The sequence below is a fragment of the Hoplias malabaricus genome, chromosome 4 (genome assembly GCF_029633855.1).
Source record: "Hoplias malabaricus isolate fHopMal1 chromosome 4, fHopMal1.hap1, whole genome shotgun sequence".
Lineage (NCBI taxonomy): Eukaryota > Metazoa > Chordata > Actinopteri > Characiformes > Erythrinidae > Hoplias > Hoplias malabaricus.
In genome coordinates this window covers 36,722,123-36,741,958 of record NC_089803.1, presented here as the reverse complement: position 1 = coordinate 36,741,958, position 19,836 = coordinate 36,722,123, and the positions used below count along the sequence as shown (strand labels likewise).

The following is a 19,836-nucleotide window of genomic DNA, read 5'->3' as shown; positions in this document are numbered from 1 at the left end:
TAGACTATAAATATGCGCTACAGTAGGACGATTTGACAAAGTAGCATAGGTTTTCAGAACAACGGATCCTCTTCTGGTGTACTGCACTAAGCAACTTCTGAATCGCTCGTAAGAAATGGGTAACGCTTAACAGCACATAGCTCACGGGTGGATGTGTTGCCTATTTCTGTGTTTCAGCACCTGCTCTGTCACCTGCACAGACCGATATAAACTGAGAGGGAGAAAAGTTTGTTCATTTCTTAAAAAACTCAAAGCTCTGGAATTTATCAAACATTTCCCTCTGTGCTACTGAGCATGCTTAGTTCTTCAGAAACTACCTTCCTGTTACACTATGATATACAGGCACAGTATGCAAGTGTTGTGCGCAAGTGTTTCAATGTAGTATGCACATAAAGATTTTTCAATTTGTAGTGTGCAAGTGTTTCAGTGTAGTGTGCACATAAAGATTTTTCAGTTTGTAGTGTGCAAGTGTTTCAGTGTGTTGTGTGGAAGCGTTTCAGTGTGTTGCGTGTTTGCTACTTTTGTAAATATCACAAGAGTGAGTGAGTAAAAGGGAGAGAGAGAGAGAGTAGTGTGTGTTGTCTCTGAGGGAGTGTGGGTGAGACTTGATATCACTACAGTACTCTAAACGTGAATTGCACTCAGCAGCAGGTAGGGGGCGCTCAGGAGACAAAAAAGCCATCTCTTACATTGTATTCCTTTAAATGTCATCATTAAAATTTTATCTTTTCAGCTTACCATGATCATCACCATTTTCTTGGGTAAACAAATTCAGTGTGATTTCATCAATATAATCATAGGCATAAGCTTTCTGTAATCATACACTGTCCTGAATTGCATGATAATTTTATTATATCACTACAGCAAGTTAAACAGAACTTTATGTCACCGGGTGCATGGGATGGGACAGGGAAAGCAAGCATATAGGTGTAGACTTGGTTAAAAACAAAAGTTTTAATGAATAAACCAGACAAAATCTAGGAACAAAAACCATACAATACAATGAATGCTGATGCAAGAACACAACAGAGCTTATAAAGGGAACAAGTAAGGGGCAACACCTGTGAACAATCACACTGAGGGCTCACAGGTGAAGGGCATGGCTAAAGACACAAAAGCAGGGAACCTAATCAAAACACAAGAGCACACAGGGAAAATGAGACCTACAAAAGGGGAAAAGGCCAGATCCTGACACTTTACCCTGGACTTCAGCATTTTTAAATAAAAAAGACACTATACAGAAATGACAATCTTTTACAAGAGAAATGATCAGATCATTAATATATTTTAACAGCAATATTTTTATGTTACTAAATGCCAATAATTATTTATATTTATTAAGCAGATGTTAAGAACAGGGCATCACAGAGAACAATCACTTATGGAAAAATAATATCTGTATAAACAGTTGATTATAAAATCTGTGTGTTATGCAGATCAAGTCAACTCATAAAATTTGTGAGAAATAAAAATAAAAACACACATTCTAGTGTTGTGGCTTTATAATCTAGAGATTTGCTTTGTATTGGTGTAAAATTAAAGTTAACATACATGCAGTTTCAGATGAATCGGTCAGAAGGCACATCAGCCAGCTAAACACTCTGATCTCTGTGGAAGTTTACTTTTCCTGAAAAGCCCACTGATTGACCTATGGCCTAGATTTGTATTTTTCAAATACAAATATTTTATTCTGAATGTTTATAGTTTATAATTTTTGAAAGTTTATAAAATGCCATACCAAATGTATTCATATATGAAATATTCAGATAAATATAATTAAAGTATACAAAATTCATATATATATATATATAAATTCTGACAAATTGAATTCAAATATTCAAAATTCAGTTTCAAATACTTATGTCATTGATTTTGTTCCACAGTCATGTCTCATGTTTATCTTGCTCTTTTCCTCATGTCAGGGCAAAGTATGTGGCCTGTGTGGTAATTTTGATGGTAATGGGAAAAATGACTTTGTGACTCGTGGTGGAGAGGGGGTGGTGGAGCCTCTCGAGTTTGGAAACAGCTGGAGAGTTTCTTCGGAATGTCCTAAAGCCAACCTTCTCAGCAGCTCCTGTGACATGAGACCATACCGGCAGGCCTGGGCCATCAAACAGTGCAGCATCATCAAGAGTGATGTTTTTAGCACATGTCACTCCTTAGTGAGTATTTTTGTATTAGTATTCAGTAGTTAATATTGATGCTTATAGAGATAGATACATATTGGGCTGATATTTTCAAATATTTTGCTATAACCAGTACAATTCTGCCTAGACACCTCTAGTTTGCCTGCTCTGACTGCAAGAAATGTGTTTGGAAAAAATATGTGCAATATTATTTTCTGACATTTCTGGCCGGGAGAGCAGGATGGTAGCCAATCACGTTCATTCTTCCTCAAAGACAGAACCATTTTGATTTTCCACATGAGCATATTGACTAGTACCAGATGTCTTTTTAAGAAATGACCTTCTCATTTAAACTTATTTATTTACATATTTTAGTCTCTCACATATATTTACAACTAAGAGCCCATCATCATGTGCTGACCTACCCATCTTGTCGCAGGCAGTCAATCAGCATGTAACATGAGTTCAGTCCCTGGTTGGTTCTTAAATACCAGGACACTAGGATACTGGTGATGCCAAGACAGCAACATAACTCACAGCATGACATAAAATGCTCACTTGTTAAGTGTGATGCCATGTGACATTTTGCCTATTCCGTGTCCAATCACACCTTCAGGTCCCATGCCATCCATTCATAAGACATGTTGAATGAATCAGAGCATTTTAACCAATTATGTGATCTCAAATCAGGAGTTCAGAAGGAGGAATTAGTTAAACATAAAAAGAAGCAAAAATGTCTTTGGCAGCAGTGTTTGTACATTCGAAGCCCATTCTGTGATGCAGACTGACTACTGCTCTGTTTCTCTGCTCTCATCTCTCTCTCTCTCTCTCTCTTTCTCTCTCTCTCAATTAAGTTCAGCTTGGCTTTATTGACATGACTGTTACTTTTTTTTTTTTTACTTTTTGCAAGGTACAATAATCAATAAGTAGCTGTGTATATAATCAAATAATCAAATAATAGTTGTGAGTCCACTTGTAAACAGGATTAATGTGGATCAGTTGGCTGGTCTCTTCAGGTTTCTCTGAGTGGTAAACTTTTTTTAGGAACAGTGCTCTGATAAGGGTAATTGTGGTCAGACAGTGAAAGCACTGATGGAGGAGGGTGCCATATAATTGTGTGATGCACATTCATTCAGAGTCATCCACTGAACTCTGTAGCACCTTGAAAACAATTGTGGGCCTATTTGTGGTTTTCTTAAAAAGTCTCCTCAATGCTCAACTGCCCAGTTCCTAGTTTAATAAAAACTTTTGACATTTTATTATTAAATGAAATATGTACAAAACAGTAGCGCTTCAGAATACACAAAGAGCATGACCTTGGACTAATAATATTCTGTGAGCTATTTGACTATGAGTGGTCTTTTTCAGGTGAATCCTACTGATTATTATGACATATGTGTGCAAGACACATGTGCGTGTGACAGTGGTGGAGATTGTGAGTGTTTCTGTACTGCTGTGGCAGCGTATGCTGCAGTGTGCAGTGAGAAGGGAGCCTGTATAACTTGGAGGAGCCCAACTGTCTGCCGTGAGTACGAATACAAAACATATCTACTTAAAGTACAAAACTTACCATTACATTTAAAGGTAAATTAATGGCTAGATTAATTATATGCTGATATTTAGTCTCAAACTTAATTTTCCAACAATTTTTCAAATGTTATATGTTTTTTATATGACACAGAAGTTGTACTTGAAAAGTGCAATGTATCATGGACTTTTATGATAAATGACTGACTAACTTGAACTGTCTTTCCAGCTTTATTTTGTGACTACTATAACTTACCTGACAGCTGTGAGTGGCATTATAATCCCTGTGGGCAATGTGTGAAGACCTGCAACAATCCTTCAGGAGCCTGCTTCAGTCAGACTCCTGTAGAAGGTAAGACACGATTCTGCCTCATCACTTCATTACGTGGTTTCTGTTAGGTTTCTGTGGTTTCAGGCTGCGCTGAGACTTATATTTGTGAGCACAAAGTTGAGTGAATTTTGCTAAACTCACCCGATATTGCCCACCAACAGAGGTGTTGATGATAAAAGCCCATTTCTGAGACAGTAAATTTCAGCAACTGCTGCTGAAGGAACAGATAAGTTCGAAAATAAGTGAAATAAGATGGTGTACACTGTTTATAAGCACAACTGGCACTAACAGGCACTTGTGGTTTAGCACACCACAGCAGATTTTTCAGCGAACTGAGGCTCAAAACACACATATTTAGAGGATAAACCATATACCTCTGAGCACAAAGTCCAGTGAAGGATTTTCTGGGTATTTTGTCTGTTTACTTTCTTTTTGCTTTCTTCCACTCTCTTTTAACCCAAACTCCGCGCAAAACTTAAAACTGCAGTGGGCTACTGGGCTTGTTTTTCTCCACCTGTTTGACCCACTTGACATCATCAAGTCATTGAGCGCTGCTCACAGCGCCCCCTCCCTGTGGCTCTTTTAACTTCATATGAACATTTTAGCCTCATTCTTAAAGACACAGAACAGAAATTTGACACACCACTCACACGCCATAAATACCTTCCTTATTTTGAGATACCGTTCACATTTTTAAATATACGGTGTGTTATGAAATTAACTACATGACCTTACATTCTCCTTGGGGTAGCATTGGGACAGTGATGCACAGAAATTTCTGGCGCCATTTTTGTTGCAGCAGTCATTAGCCCTTCCTCTTCTTATTATGCCTTTGGTCAGACACACAGCCATATTTGGGCAGATGGCTCAGAGGTCAGAGGTTGTATGACCAGGTTGTTTCCGTGTGACAGATCTTCATTAATACTTGGTCAAATGGTGTGAACTATTTGAACTTTGCCTTTATATCATAATGCTTCTTTTTGTCCTCCTTGGAAAGCCTGGAGGAGATGTTGGCCTGCTTTCAAGCATATTTGAGGCAGTCATGAAGGGTTTTGGCATTCTGAGTGTTCATAGTACTCTGTAGTCTGTAGTTGAAGCCGATCCAAACACAAGGTCAATGGGTAGCCTTGGGTGCCTGCCAAATATCAAGTAGCACAGGGTGTAGCCTGGAGTCATATGTGTACAACTGTAGGCATTGGTTAAGGTATTAATGTACTCATGCCAGCTAATCTTGGAGTGTGGCGTCTGAGTACCCAATGTATAAATTAGGGTACAAGCGAAAATTAAAATGGGGATTATTGTGGTAATTATTAGACTGGGGATTATTGAGCACTGGGTACTCAGCTAAAGTTAACTCATGTTGTGGGTTGTAAGGAATAGCTGGGGTCTGAGAACCATACTGGTGGTGTTAAGTTGTTGGATGTATATAACTGTTTGGTAAACCTTGTTGGGCTGGGCCAGGTATGAGTGTTGGGCTAATATTTGGTAATATATCCAGCTGGATAGGCTGATTAGTAAACGATGACCCCTCTGCTGACAGTGGCACTAGCTGAATCAGGCTGGGGTCTCTCATAGATAACAGAGAGACATGGAGTTTGAATAATAAATGAAACCTATAAACAGCAAAGCTGCTGTCGAAATAATTTGGTTAAACAGGGAAAAATAACCAAACCAAAACCGAATTGATCTTCTATAAAGTTATGGTGCTACTATTTTCTCATAATTCATATTAATAAAAAAAAACTAAAATAATAAACTGATATTAAATTCAAAGGACATTGCAAACAGGTCCCATTTCTGCTCTCTCTCTGAAAATCTCTGTGCTGCGATCTTGGTCACTGCACCAAAGATGTAACTCAAGTGTAACATGAGTTTCATCATCTGTCCACACAGTTCTGCCTCTGATGGTATTTCCTATGTATTTATGGAGTGAATGTTATGCATGGAGAGAAAATGGTTGAAAGCTTATGGGTTGGGCATGGCTAGGACCCAGAGGAGGTTTGTCGCAGTACCAAGAGGTTTGTCAGTCAAAAATCATCTGCAATCATTTTTAATATATATTTCTGTTTTGCATTCACAACACTGCACTCAATTTTAAGAATTTTACTTTTGTAGAACTTTTGAAATATACGTTGTGTATTTTTATTTATTTTGGAGGAAAGGGAGACAGGACACTAGCAGCATTCTTTTTTAATAGCAGCAGTCTATTTTGAGGAGAGGCAATTCACTTTAAAAATTACATGGTAAACCTGGCACTGGCATTCAAGTAGCCCTCAGAGGTCTCTTGGCCTATGCAAAGACCTCAACTTTGCACAGCACAGCACTGTCACTTACTACAGCATTACATGCAATTTTCACTTACTGCACACAGTTATTCTAAAAATTATTAAACTTAAAAGAACCAATACATCACTATTACTCTAACACACATAAAATAGTTAAAGGGTGCCAATACCATGCATATTAAAGTATGTGGGTCACCTAATATCCATTTTTGTAAAAGAAATGTATAGCACATCCCAAACAGAAATAAATGAACTTCATAATAATGTGGCATTATATTTTAAAGCATTTTAAAACAAAATCTGATCATGGATGACTTAATAAACAAATGATTTTCACTGGATGCTGAACATAATGTCCTACCTCCCTCATACACAACGCAGCACTGAGTTTCCTGTGTGCTAGGTGGTGAATTAACTATAATTTGGGGTCAGAACTGCAGCCTACAGTAACCTTATAGGAGAAGGAATATACATTATCTTTCAACACATGTCAGTGTAAAAAGATTTTATTCCAAGTAATTTTCAAGCATTTTATTGGTCCATTATGAGATTTTCATACAATACATGTTGTGTTAAAATTATGTAATAAATTTTAAATCCTCAAAAATGCAAATACATGTTTTTCATTGGTTACCAACAATTTGTATTATGTTTTGTTTAGTAGGAAGTCATTCATACCTTAAATTGGTCCTTTTTTTGTTTTTGTTTTTTGCTCTTGATTTAATGATTGCTAATTGATTTAATGATTTAAGATGGAACTAACCTGGTGGAAGTTTACAAGCACCATTATGGTAGAAAATGTCTCAGAACTTTATTCTCAATTTAAAGTGAAGGAAAAAAAGCACTCAACTATAATAAAATACAAATATATCAATAAAAAAATTCATGTTATGTGCTGGGTTTCCTCCGGGTGCTCCGGTTTCCTCCCACAGTCCAAAAAAACACACATTGCAGGTGGATTGGTGACTCGAAAGTGTCCGTAGGTGTGAGTGAATGTGTGTGTGTCTGTGTTGCCCTGTGAAGGACTGGCGTCCCCTCCAGGGTGTGTTCCCGCCTTGCGCCCGATGATTCCAGGTAGGCTCTGGACCCCCCGCGACCCTAAATTGGATAAGCGGTTACAGATAATGGATGGATGGATGTTATGTGCTGCTCAGCACAGCGTGCACTGGAATACTATTCCTAATGTTGGGTGAATGTTATTTACATTAAAACAGTATTATTAATCATCAGGAAATTTTAACCAATTTTACCATAAAATGTAACGATTTCATGTTAATCATAAGCATGCCTCTTTTCCAGCATTTTGGAGAGTGTTGCAGGCATCAAATTATAGTTTACATACAAAGCAGAAGCTTTTGTCAAATGGACTCAAATTCTCCCTGTTCTTCAGTGATAAGGACCATCACAGGACTGGTATCATTTGGGTGGTGGATAATTGTCCAAACTACAGTGACTCTGATATAATGGACAATAGTTAATCAGTGTTGCAATGGTAAAGGTAAATCACACACAACAGGGCTCCAGCTAACCACTGAAGTAAATTGGAAATGAGGCCTAATATGTATGCAGAGCAACAGATGAGAAATTATGACTGATTAGTGTATATTACTGACAATCCAAATGTACATGAAGCCTTGTTGCAAATTGTTAATAATGTACACTATTACACTGTTGTTGTTTGTTTTGTCTTAGGATGTTTTCCCAAGTGCCCTTCAAAGAGGCCATACCTGGATGAGGACATCATGACATGTGTTACAGAGCCTCAGTGTGGTTGCTATATGAATGGCCATCGCTACAAAATTGGAGATGAAATTCCTCCAGAAGGAAATTGCACTAAATGGTATAGTATAAGAGCTGCTATGTTGTGGATCTTTTCTTTGCAAAGGTTTTAAGATAATGAAGGCATCATTACTAAATCAATACTAAACATGAATAATAAAATTATGAGAATTTGCATATGATATAGAGAAAATTAGCTTTAGCCCGAAACAACCTTTAGCCACATTTTTTTATTTTCAAAATATTAGTGATGTTTAAAAATAATTATCCACATGTTAAGGGTTTGTGATGGTCAAGTTGATATTTAACAATAATCTATCATTCTTTGTGAAGCAATTGTTCCTTACAGGGTCCTTCTTGTCAATATGAAACAGGTTAGTACATTTTCCAGTAACACAATCTTTACAATGTCCAAGGTAACACAGAAGCTATACTTACTTTAAAATTATTCACTAAATGTTTTTTCTTTATTACTGTCAACATCATGTTGATTTAGGAAAAGTACTATACAACACAACAGATGGAAATGGAACATGTTTGCTTGCTGTGTGTGGGCCAAATGGAACAATTAACAGGAGCATGTTTACATGTGACATTTCCACTACTACAATCACAACTACAATATTTACATTCACAACACCTGGTAAGATGTGCATTTCACAAATTAGCAGAAAATAACTTTATTATTAATGAATGAAAGTTGAAAATAAAATAATTTCTTACAGAACCCTCACCTGTAACCCCCACAACAAACACACCTGGTACAAGAAGCACCTACTCAACTACAAAAGTGACGAGTCCAACTGTCACTGAATTTTCAACATCTACCCCAACTACTCATATAATCCATACGACAATCACTGGAATTCCATCAAGTACCACAAAAGTTTCACCAACAACAACAGTGGAAACTCCTTCAACACCAATATCCACAGGTACAACAACTACTGGAACCCAGACAACCACCCCTGGTACAGGAAGCACAAGACTCACAACAGAAACAACACCTAGCTTGACAACCACAACAGCTACAACAATAGAAACACCAACAAGTAGTACTCTGACTCCAGTCACTGAAGGAACTTCAACTACACCTGTGTCCACTGGAATTCCAGAAACTACCACAGAAAGTTCACAAACAACAACATTGGAAACTCCTTCAACACCAATAACCACAGGTACAACCCCTTCCTGTGGGTGCTCTTGGTCTCAGTGGTTGGACACACACTATCCTACTTATGAACCAAATAGAGGAGGAGGAGAGATTGAATCCATTGAAAGTCTTTGGCAGTCAAGACTTATTCATTGTAAGGAACCAGAGGCGGTTGAATGCAGAGCTGAGTTTTACCGTGAAGTGTCTTTAGAAGACTTACCTCAGAAAGTCACATGTAATCGTACAGTTGGCCTTGTTTGTCATAACAGAGATCAGACTGCATTTTTAAAATGTTATAATTTTGAAATTAGAGTACAATGTTGCAGTACCGATGAAATGTGCTCCGCAACATCTTCCTCAACAGTATCCACAGAAACAACAACTACAACAATAGAGACACCTACAAGTAGTACTCTGACTCCAGTCACTGACAGAACTACAACTACACCTGTGTCCACTACAATTATCACTGTAATTCCATCAACTTCTACAGAAGGTTCACCAACAACAACAAAAGAAACACCTTCAACACCAGTATCCACAGGTACAACAACTACTGGAACCCAGACAAACACACCTGATACAGGAAGCACCAGTCTCACAACAGAAACATCACCAAGCTTGACAACCACAACAGCTATAACAACAGAGACACCTACAAGTAGTACTCTGACTCCAGTCACTACTGAGATAACTTTAACTACACCTGTGACCACTACAATTATCACTGGAATTCCATCAACTACCACGGAAAGTTCACTAACAACAACAGTGGAAACTCCTTCAACAACAATAACCACAATTTCAACAACTACTGGAACTCAGACAACCATACCTGCTACAGAAAGCACAAGTCTGACTCCAATCACAGAGGGAACTTCAACTACACCTGTGTCCACTGGAATTCCAGAAAGTTCACCAACAACAACATTGGAAACTCCTTCAACACTAATATCCACAGGTACAACAACTACTGGAAACCAAACAACCACCCCTGGTACAGGAAGCACAAGTCTCACAACAGAAACATCACCAAGCTTGACAACCACAACAGCTACAACAATAGAGACACCTACAAGTAGTACTCTGACTCCAGTCACTGAGAGAACTTCAACTACATCTGTGACCACTACAATTATCACTGTAATTCCATCAACTGCTACAGAAGGTTCACCAACAACAACAGTGGAAACTCCTTCAACACTAGTATCCACAGGTACAACAACTACTGGAACCCAGACAAACACACCTGGTACAGGAAGCACAAGTCTCACAACAGAAACATCACCAAGCTTGACAACCACAACAGCTATAACAACAGAGACACCTACAAGTAGTACTCTGACTCCAGTCACTGAGGGGACTTCAACTACACCTGTGACCGCTACAATTATCACTGGAATTCCATCAACTACCTCGGAAAGTTCACTAACAACAACAGTGGAAACTCCTTCAACAACAATAACCACAGTTTCAACAACTACTGGAACTCAGACAACCACACCTGGTACAGAAAGCACAAGTCTAACTCCAGTCACTGAGGGAACTTCAACTACACCTGTGTCCACTGGAATTCCAGAAAGTTCACCAACAACAACATTGGAAACTCCTTCAACACCAATATCCACAGGTACAACAACTACTGGAACCCAAACAACCACCCCTGGTACAGGAAGCACAAGTCTCACAACAGAAACATCACCAAGCTTGACAACCACAACAGCTACAACAATAGAGACACCTACAAGTAGTACTCTGACTCCAGTCACTGAGAGAACTTCAACTACACCTGTGACCACTACAATTATCACTGTAATTCCATCAACTGCTACAGAAGGTTCACCAACAACAACAGTGGAAACTCCTTCAACACCAGTATCCACAGGTACAACACCTACTGGAACCCAGACAAACACACCTGGTACGGGAAGCACAAGTCTCACAACAGAAACATCACCAAGCTTGACAACCACAACAGCTATAACAATAGAGACACCTACAAGTAGTACTCTGACTCCAGTCACTGAGGGGACTTCAACTACACCTGTGACCACTACAATTATCACTGGAATTCCATCAACTACCACGGAAGGTTCACTAACAACAACAGTGGAAACTCCTTCAACACCAATAACCACAGTTTCAACAACTACTGGAACTCAGACAACCACACCTGGTACAGAAAGCACAAGTCTGACTCCAGTCACTGAGGGAACTTCAACTACACCTGTGTCCACTGGAATTCCAGAAACTACCACAGAAAGTTCACAAACAACAACATTGGAAACTCCTTCAACACCAATAACCACAGGTACAACCCCTTCCTGTGGGTGCTCTTGGTCTCAGTGGTTTGACACACACTATCCTACTTATGAACCAAATAGAGGAGGAGGAGAGATTGAATCCATTGAAAGTCTTTGGCAGTCAAGACTTATTCATTGTAAGGAACCAGAGGCGGTTGAATGCAGAGCTGAGTTTTACCGTGAAGTGTCTTTAGAAGACTTACCTCAGAAAGTCACATGTAATCGTACAGTTGGCCTTGTTTGTCATAACAGAGATCAGACTGCATTTTTAAAATGTTATAATTTTGAAATTAGAGTACTATGTTGCAGTGCCGATGAAATGTGCTCCGCAACATCTTCCTCAACAGTATCCACAGAAACAACAACTACAACAATAGAGACACCTACAAGTAGTAGTCTGACTCCAGTCACTGACAGAACTTCAACTACACCTGTGTCCACTACAATTTTCACTGTAATTCCATCAACTGCTACAGAAGGTTCACCAACAACAACAGTGGAAACTCCTTCAACACCAGTATCCACAGCTACAACAACTACTGGAACCCAGACAATCACACCTGGTACAGGAAGCACAAGTCTCACAACAGAAACATCACCAAGCTTGACAACTACAACAGCTACAACAGAGACACCTACAAGTAGTACTCTGACTACAGTCACTGAGGGAACTTCAACGACACCTGTGTCCACTGGAATTCCAGAAACTACCACAGAAAGTTCACCAACAACAACATTGGAAACTCCTTCAACATCAATATCCACAAGTACAACAACTACTGGAACCCAGACAAACACACCTGGTACAGGAAGCACAAGTCCCACAACAGAAACATCACCAAGCTTGACAACTACAACAGCTACAACAACAGAGACACCTACAAGTAGTACTCTGACTCCAGTCACAGAGGGAACTTCAACGACACCTGTGTCCACTGGAATTCCAGAAACTACCACAGAAAGTTCACCAACAACAACATTGGAAACTCCTTCGACACCAGTATCCACAGGTACAACAACTACTGGAACCCAGACAAACACACCTGGTACAGGAAGCACAAGTCTCACAACAGAAACATCACCAAGCTGGACAACTACAACAGCTACAACAACAGAGACACCTAAAAGTAGTACTCTGACTCCAGTCACTGAGGCAACTTCGACACCTGTGTCCACTGGAATTCCAGAAACTACCACAGAAAGTTCATCAACAACAACATTGGAAACTCCTTCAACACCAATATCCACAGGTACAACAACTACTGGAACCCAGACAAACACCCCTGGTACAGGAAGCACAAGTCTCACATCAGAAACATCACCAAGCTTGACAACTACAACAGAGACACCTACAAGTAGTACTTTGACTCCAGTCACTGAGGGAACTTCAACGACACCTGTGTCCACTGGAATTCCAGAAACTACCACAGAAAGTTCACCAACAACAACATTGGAAACTCCTTCAACACCAGTATCCACAGGTACAACAACTACTGGAACCCAGACAAACACACCTGGTACAGGAAGCACAAGTCTCACAACAGAAACATCACCAAGCTGGACAACCACAACAGCTACAACAATAGAGACACCTAAAAGTAGTACTCTGACTCCAGTCACTGAGGCAACTTCAACGACACCTGTGTCCACTGGAATTCCAGAAACTACCACAGAAAGTTCACCAACAACACTGGAAACTCCTTCAACACCAGTATCCACAGGTACAACAACTACTGGAACCCAAACAACCACCCCTGGTACAGGAAACACAAGTCCCACAACAGAAACATCACCAAGCTTGACAACTACAACAGCTACAACAACAGAGACACCTACAAGTAGTACTCTGACTCCATTCACTGAGGGAACTTCAACGACACCTGTGTCCACTGGAATTCCAGAAACTACCACAGAAAGTTCACCAACAACACTGGAAACTCCTTCAACACCAGTATCCACAGGTACAACAACTACTGGAACCCAAACAACCACCCCTGGTACAGGAAGCACAAGTCTCACAACAGAAACATCACCAAGCTTGACAACTACAACAGCTACAACAACAGAGACACCTACAAGTAGTACTCTGACTCCAGTCACTGAGGGAACGTCAACTACACTTGTGTCCACTACAATTATCACTGTAATTCCATCAACTGCTACAGAAGGTTCACCAACAACCACATTGGAAACTCCAACACCAATATCCACAGGTACAACAACTACTGAAACCCAAACAACCAGCCCTGGTACAGGAAGCACAAGTCTCACAACAGAAACATCACCAAGCTTGACAACCACAACAGCTATAACAATAGAGACACCTACAAGTAGTACTCTGACTCCAGTCACTGAGGGAATTTCAACTACACCTCTGTCCACCGGAATTCCAGAAACTACCACAGAAAGTTCACCAACAACAACATTGAAAACTTCTTCAACCCCAGTATCCACAGGTACAACAACTACTAGAACCCAGACAAACACACCTGGTACAGAAAGCACAAGTCTCACAACAGAAACATCACCAAGCTTGACAACTACAACAGCTACAACAACAGAGACACCTACAAGTAGTACTCTGACTCCAGTCACTGAGGGAACTTCAACGACACCTGTGTCCACTGGAATTCCAGAAACTACCACAGAAAGTTCACCAACAACAACATTGGAAACTCCTTCTACACCAGTATCCACAGGTACAACAACTACTGGAACCCAGACAAACACACCTGTTACAGGAAGCACAAGTCTCACAACAGAAACATCACCAAGCTTGACAACCACAACAGCTATAACAACAGAGACACCTACAAGTAGTACTCTGACTCCAGTCACTGAGGGGACTTCAACTACACCTGTGACCGCTACAATTATCACTGGAATTCCATCAACTACCTCGGAAAGTTCACTAACAACAACAGTGGAAACTCCTTCAACAACAATAACCACAGTTTCAACAACTACTGGAACTCAGACAACCACACCTGGTACAGAAAGCACAAGTCTAACTCCAGTCACTGAGGGAACTTCAACTACACCTGTGTCCACTGGAATTCCAGAAACTACCACAGAAATTTCACCAACAACAACATTGGAAACTCCTTCAACACCAGTATCCACAGGTACAACAACTACTGGAACCCAGACAAACACACCTGGTACAGGAAGCACAAGTCTCACAACAGAAACATCACCAAGCTTGACAACTACAACAGCTACAACAACAGAGACACCTACAAGTAGTACTCTGACTCCAGTCACTGAGGGAACGTCAACTACACTTGTGTCCACTACAATTATCACTGTAATTCCATCAACTGCTACAGAAGGTTCACCAACAACCACATTGGAAACTCCAACACCAATATCCACAGGTACAACAACTACTGAAACCCAAACAACCAGCCCTGGTACAGGAAGCACAAGTCTCACAACAGAAACATCACCAAGCTTGACAACCACAATAGCTACAACAATAGAGACACCTACAAGTAGTACTGTGACTCCAGTCACTGAGGGAACTTCAACTACACCTGTGTCCACTGGAATTCCAGAAACTACCACAGAAAGTTCACCAACAACAACAGTGGAAACACCTTCAACACCAATCTTCACAGGTACAACAACTACTGAAACCCAAACAACCACCCCTGGTACAGGAAGCACAAGTCTCACAACAGAAACATCATCAAGCTTGACAACCACAAGAGCTATAACAATAGAAACACCAACAAGTAGTACTCTGACTCCAGTCACTACTGAGATAACTTCAACTACACCTGTGACCACTACAATCATCACTGGAATTCCAGAAACTACCACAGAAAGTTCACCAACAACAGTGGAAAGCCCTTCAACACCAGTAACAACAAGCACATCAACATTTCATGTCCATACACAGCCACTAGTCACAAAATCACATGAACCGCAGGTAATCAATACCACGACGCCTGTGACACAATGTGTCTGCTCATACATGGACAAAAATATCCCCCCAGGTAAGTACTTTGCAATTTCAGATATCATTATTTATTTATGTATTATTATTTTTTTAATCATACGTCAATGCCATGATGGAAAAAAAAATTACTGAAAACAGGATTATAGTTTGTATGTGCCATGGTTTTTTCTGCGATTAAAATGAGTTGTTATAGTTGACATTATGAAATTGAAAAAGTAAAAATCACATTAAAAAAAAGTATACAAATTTGCAGCAGATCAGTGACATGCTTGGGTTTAAATATCTCAAAGAGGAAAAGTCTTTTAGAAGTAAATATAGAAAGGGTTTCAGCATTCTGTTAAAGAAGGCACCATCATTTTAGAACTTGGGGATTTCATCATTATTATACTAGAGATGCACTGATGGGACACTGACCAGATTCATCTGGTTTTCAGTGTGATCTTGGGGTGTAACTGGGGTGTAACTTGCTCCATTTTGGATTGAGAGAAACACAGAAGGGGTGGGACGATAATCGTTCATAAAAGTAAAGTTAGTCAGTCACCATGCACATATCAATACACGGCTTTCAGCAATTCTGGTGTTAAATGTGTCACTAGATGAGGTTATCTTCAATATAGAATTTTCCCAAAAGTCATTTCAGCAGGCAGACACTTGCTTCATTTTCTCAATTTCAACAAGCTGCCATTTATGCTGGCACTTTTCTGGGAAGGCCTTTTTATTTTTCATTACGCAGGGATTACAACAGCGTTGCTCCTTAATAAAAGTGTCCAGACCTGTCACCAATTTAAAAACAACTGATGCATTATAATACTATAACCCCAAGTTGTTGAGCATCTGAAATCTTATTTCAAGCAAAAATAGGAAAACTTCTTTCAATTTCAAAACTACAGCATTTGTTCTCCTCAGATTCCAAATAATTCTGGAGAATAGTTAATGTAAGACGTGATTCAACACAGTAGTAAATATGCCCTTATGCAAACTTTATTTAGACCATGTTGCTGGTGTTGAAAATGGGGACCTATATTCAAACATATACAATATATCGAAAATAATCTTTATAAGTTTCAGCAAAAATATATTATAAAATAACAAAGTTTTATTTTTTGCACATTATTACATTGTTTTGTTGACATTTTGAATAAGAGCACTTATTTTTTGGAATGGGATTTTTCAAAAAGCAACAATAGACACAAGTAAAAGAAGTGATTTTTTTTAACTACTTTGTATCGTTTCTACTACAGGTTCATGTTCACATCACACCATGGCTACTACTCATAGTTGTGTTCACAATAAGCTGCTAATTTTGAACAGAGTAACTTTAGAAATGATCCAGCCATAGGTGGTAATCACATTAGTTTTTCAGCTAAATTAAGAAATTTGATATATATGCATGAAATCATTAGATTATCTTGTATAAAAATTGGTGGCTTTTAGTGTTATGCAATGCACAATTTATACCACAGTAATTTCATATTCAGCTATTTTATTTAGGGTTTATACTGTTTTAGGAAGAATGCTTGCAATCACATGCTATTGAAATATTCACATTTCAAAGATAATCACGATGAAAGAGTTTAAGAAATGTTAGATGAACATATTATATATTTAAGCAAAGAAAAACATCTCCTGTATTGTGTTATCTGCAAGTTTGAAAAATGTTATACAGTACTGAAATTTTGTGTTGGAAACTGTAAAAAAATGCATAAGTACTAATAATATTTAATTGACTCCATATATTTAGCACTCTTTGGAAGAATTTAAAAATAAAGCACATTCACATAATACAGAGTGTGCTGTTTTGTGTATTTGAAAGGCATTTACGCTGTTTGTAAGTCAAATTGGACAATTTGATTAGATAACCAAGAATTTTGAGGTTTTCCCATGTGTATTGTGCAATATTGTTTTCTGTAATACATGTCAGAATATAGAAATAATGAAAAACACATGGCATCTGGTTTTATCAGTAAGTGATTTCATCAGGAAAAGTGAGCATTCCAAAGCAAACACACCTTAAAGATTTATTAAGACTCATACTAAAAGGTTTAGTCTAAATCTACAACATACAAAAAGTGTTTACTCTAAAACTCTAAGAAAATAGTAAGTATTAGTGGCAGTAAGGTGTATAATATAGCAAAAAATAATAAATAGTAAAATGTGAAACACCGAATCTCAGTTCATTAGTGAATGACCAAAAATTACATAAAAAATGCTAATTATTTTAATGAGTGTTGAACTCGTACAATAACAGATTGTTTTAAATATTATTCCACAATAAGATATACTCAGTATGATTATTAAGTGACATGATTTTTTTCAGGGCCATTTTGCTTTCTTTGTTGTTCAGGGCCATTTTGCTTTCTTTGTTGTCTTTGAAATTAACATCTGCCTTCTGTCAATGATAACCAAGTCTTTCATATGATTTGTAAAATGAATTGGATGAGGGAGGCAAAAAATAAGTACATAAATTATTTCATTTATAATAATAATAATACAAAAGAAATTAGAAGTCTTTATTTTAGTTATGATAGTTTCATTTAGTGGTCCTTTTCATATATTATTTTCTCTTCTAATGTTAGCAACAAAAAGCCTGAATGCAGCAAAGTTATCACATTATGTTAAGGTCTGTTTAAACAGAATTGGTTGTTTTTCAAATATGTCTTTTCTCTGCCATAAGTTCTTAGTCCAGTTTTGCAAATCATTATGCATAAGCTTGAATAGCCTAGGTCAAATTACATATTTCATGATATGAAAATAAGTTACATAAAATAATAGCGAAAATTGTAAATTGACTAGGGGTGCTTATATTTGTGTGTTTGTTTATATAAATTAAATTAAGCACAGAATTTCACAGAATTTGTCTTTGCCTTTTTCTCTGCAGCATGATTTGTTAATCAAATCTCTTCATTTTACATCTAGGGTCTTTCATCTATAATGAAACTGATGGAAATGGGTGGTGTTTCACTGCTTATTGTGATTCAGCATGCAATGTTAAGAAACAGCCACTACCTTGCTCTACTACAACATTTTCTCCAAAAACAAGTACTTCTACCAGTAGTAGTACTTCTTCTACTGTTAGTACTTCTACTCCTACTGTTACAAGCACTCCTAATACTACTCCTACTACTACTACTACTAGAAGTATTCCTTCTACTATTACTACAACTACTTCTACAAGTACTCCTCCTCCTCCTCCTCCTACTACTACTACTACTACCACAACAACTATTAGAAGCACTTCTACTACTACAACTGTGCCTGGTTGCTCATACCTCAATCCACCTAGAAAGGTAATATAAACACAATATTTTACTTTTTAGATATATTTTAAAGATGTCAGTTCTTGAAAAGATGGGGTTTTGAATGACCAATTTTGAAAAATTCCTCTGTAAACAGGTGAATTTAAAAAATATAAAAGTAGCATCCAGCAAAGGCTCTATCTTTTTAATCTGTTCAAAGTAATTTTTATTTCAATATTTTCACATTACACACAAAATAAAAATGAATCCAGAACTCATATATAACTTAATAAATACCACCAAATACCTGACCTATATGATTTTTATTTTACCATATTATCCATTTATGGATCTCTGATAAGCAAGGTATCTCATTATGGGAAATGCCAACTGGCGTGACTGACCATGGAAGAACCAAAAAAACACAATTATGATATGGGATCACCACCTCTTATTACCCATCCCCTGATCCTAGCTCTCATTCTCAGTGTAGTGGATGTTGGTCATACACCCCGATACATATATATATAATTTTATAATTTGTTTTATAGCCTTGACCTTATTCAAACTCCTCCAACCTCTGATATTTGACTTAATGATATTAATTAAGATTTATAATCGGTTTAAGCAATTAAAACATTAATAATTAGTTTGAGAATGAATAATAATCATGCTAAATGAGTTCTTCAGGATTTTCAGAAATTCTAATGAATAAATTGCAAACACTGTGACTTCAAATAATGAGAGTTTTATTAATAAAAAGAAGATATTTAGTTAACATAGCACAACCTTGTAATCTCACGGTGTCCGGCAGGGGGAACTGATTTTGACCTTAAGGTGAGCTAGGCACTTCTAACTTGTGACTAAGGTTACTAACTAAGGTTTAATTAATACAGAATTTATCAAGAACTTAATTCGGTGTTCAGCTCTGGAAGTGCATAAGTTTAGCTTACTTTTCGTCGGGTTTTTACCACTCGTTTGGATGCAGAGGCTCTTTGGAATCCTGGGAATGGAGGCGTCTCACTTAGTCTCGCGGTTCTTACCGCAGAAGCGTCCAGGCTGGTTTAGCGTGGAGGTCTTTCTTGTTGATTGAGTTGTCTCGGGCGTACCCGGAGGGTGATGACGCAGGCGG

The 19,836-nt window shown here is 38.2% G+C and overlaps 2 protein-coding genes across 2 annotated transcripts in view; both read left to right on the top strand.

The window, feature by feature from the left end:
- LOC136695017 (mucin-2-like) overlaps positions 1 to 11,207 on the top strand; it is a 29,308-nt gene extending 18,101 nt beyond the window's left edge. The window contains exons 25-32 of the mRNA XM_066668832.1: positions 1,923 to 2,162; positions 3,495 to 3,651; positions 3,883 to 4,005; positions 7,962 to 8,109; positions 9,974 to 10,279; positions 10,367 to 10,534; positions 10,781 to 10,948; positions 11,036 to 11,207. Of these exons, the coding sequence (XP_066524929.1) occupies positions 1,923 to 2,162; positions 3,495 to 3,651; positions 3,883 to 4,005; positions 7,962 to 8,109; positions 9,974 to 10,279; positions 10,367 to 10,534; positions 10,781 to 10,948; positions 11,036 to 11,207 (1,482 nt within the window). The remainder of the gene's footprint in view (positions 1 to 1,922; positions 2,163 to 3,494; positions 3,652 to 3,882; positions 4,006 to 7,961; positions 8,110 to 9,973; positions 10,280 to 10,366; positions 10,535 to 10,780; positions 10,949 to 11,035) is intronic.
- LOC136694202 (mucin-2-like) overlaps positions 11,074 to 19,836 on the top strand; it is a 40,049-nt gene continuing 31,286 nt past the window's right edge. Inside the window, exons 1-2 of the mRNA XM_066667581.1 lie at positions 11,074 to 15,505; positions 18,385 to 18,755. Of these exons, the coding sequence (XP_066523678.1) occupies positions 11,824 to 15,505; positions 18,385 to 18,755 (4,053 nt within the window). The 5' untranslated portion in view covers positions 11,074 to 11,823. The remainder of the gene's footprint in view (positions 15,506 to 18,384; positions 18,756 to 19,836) is intronic.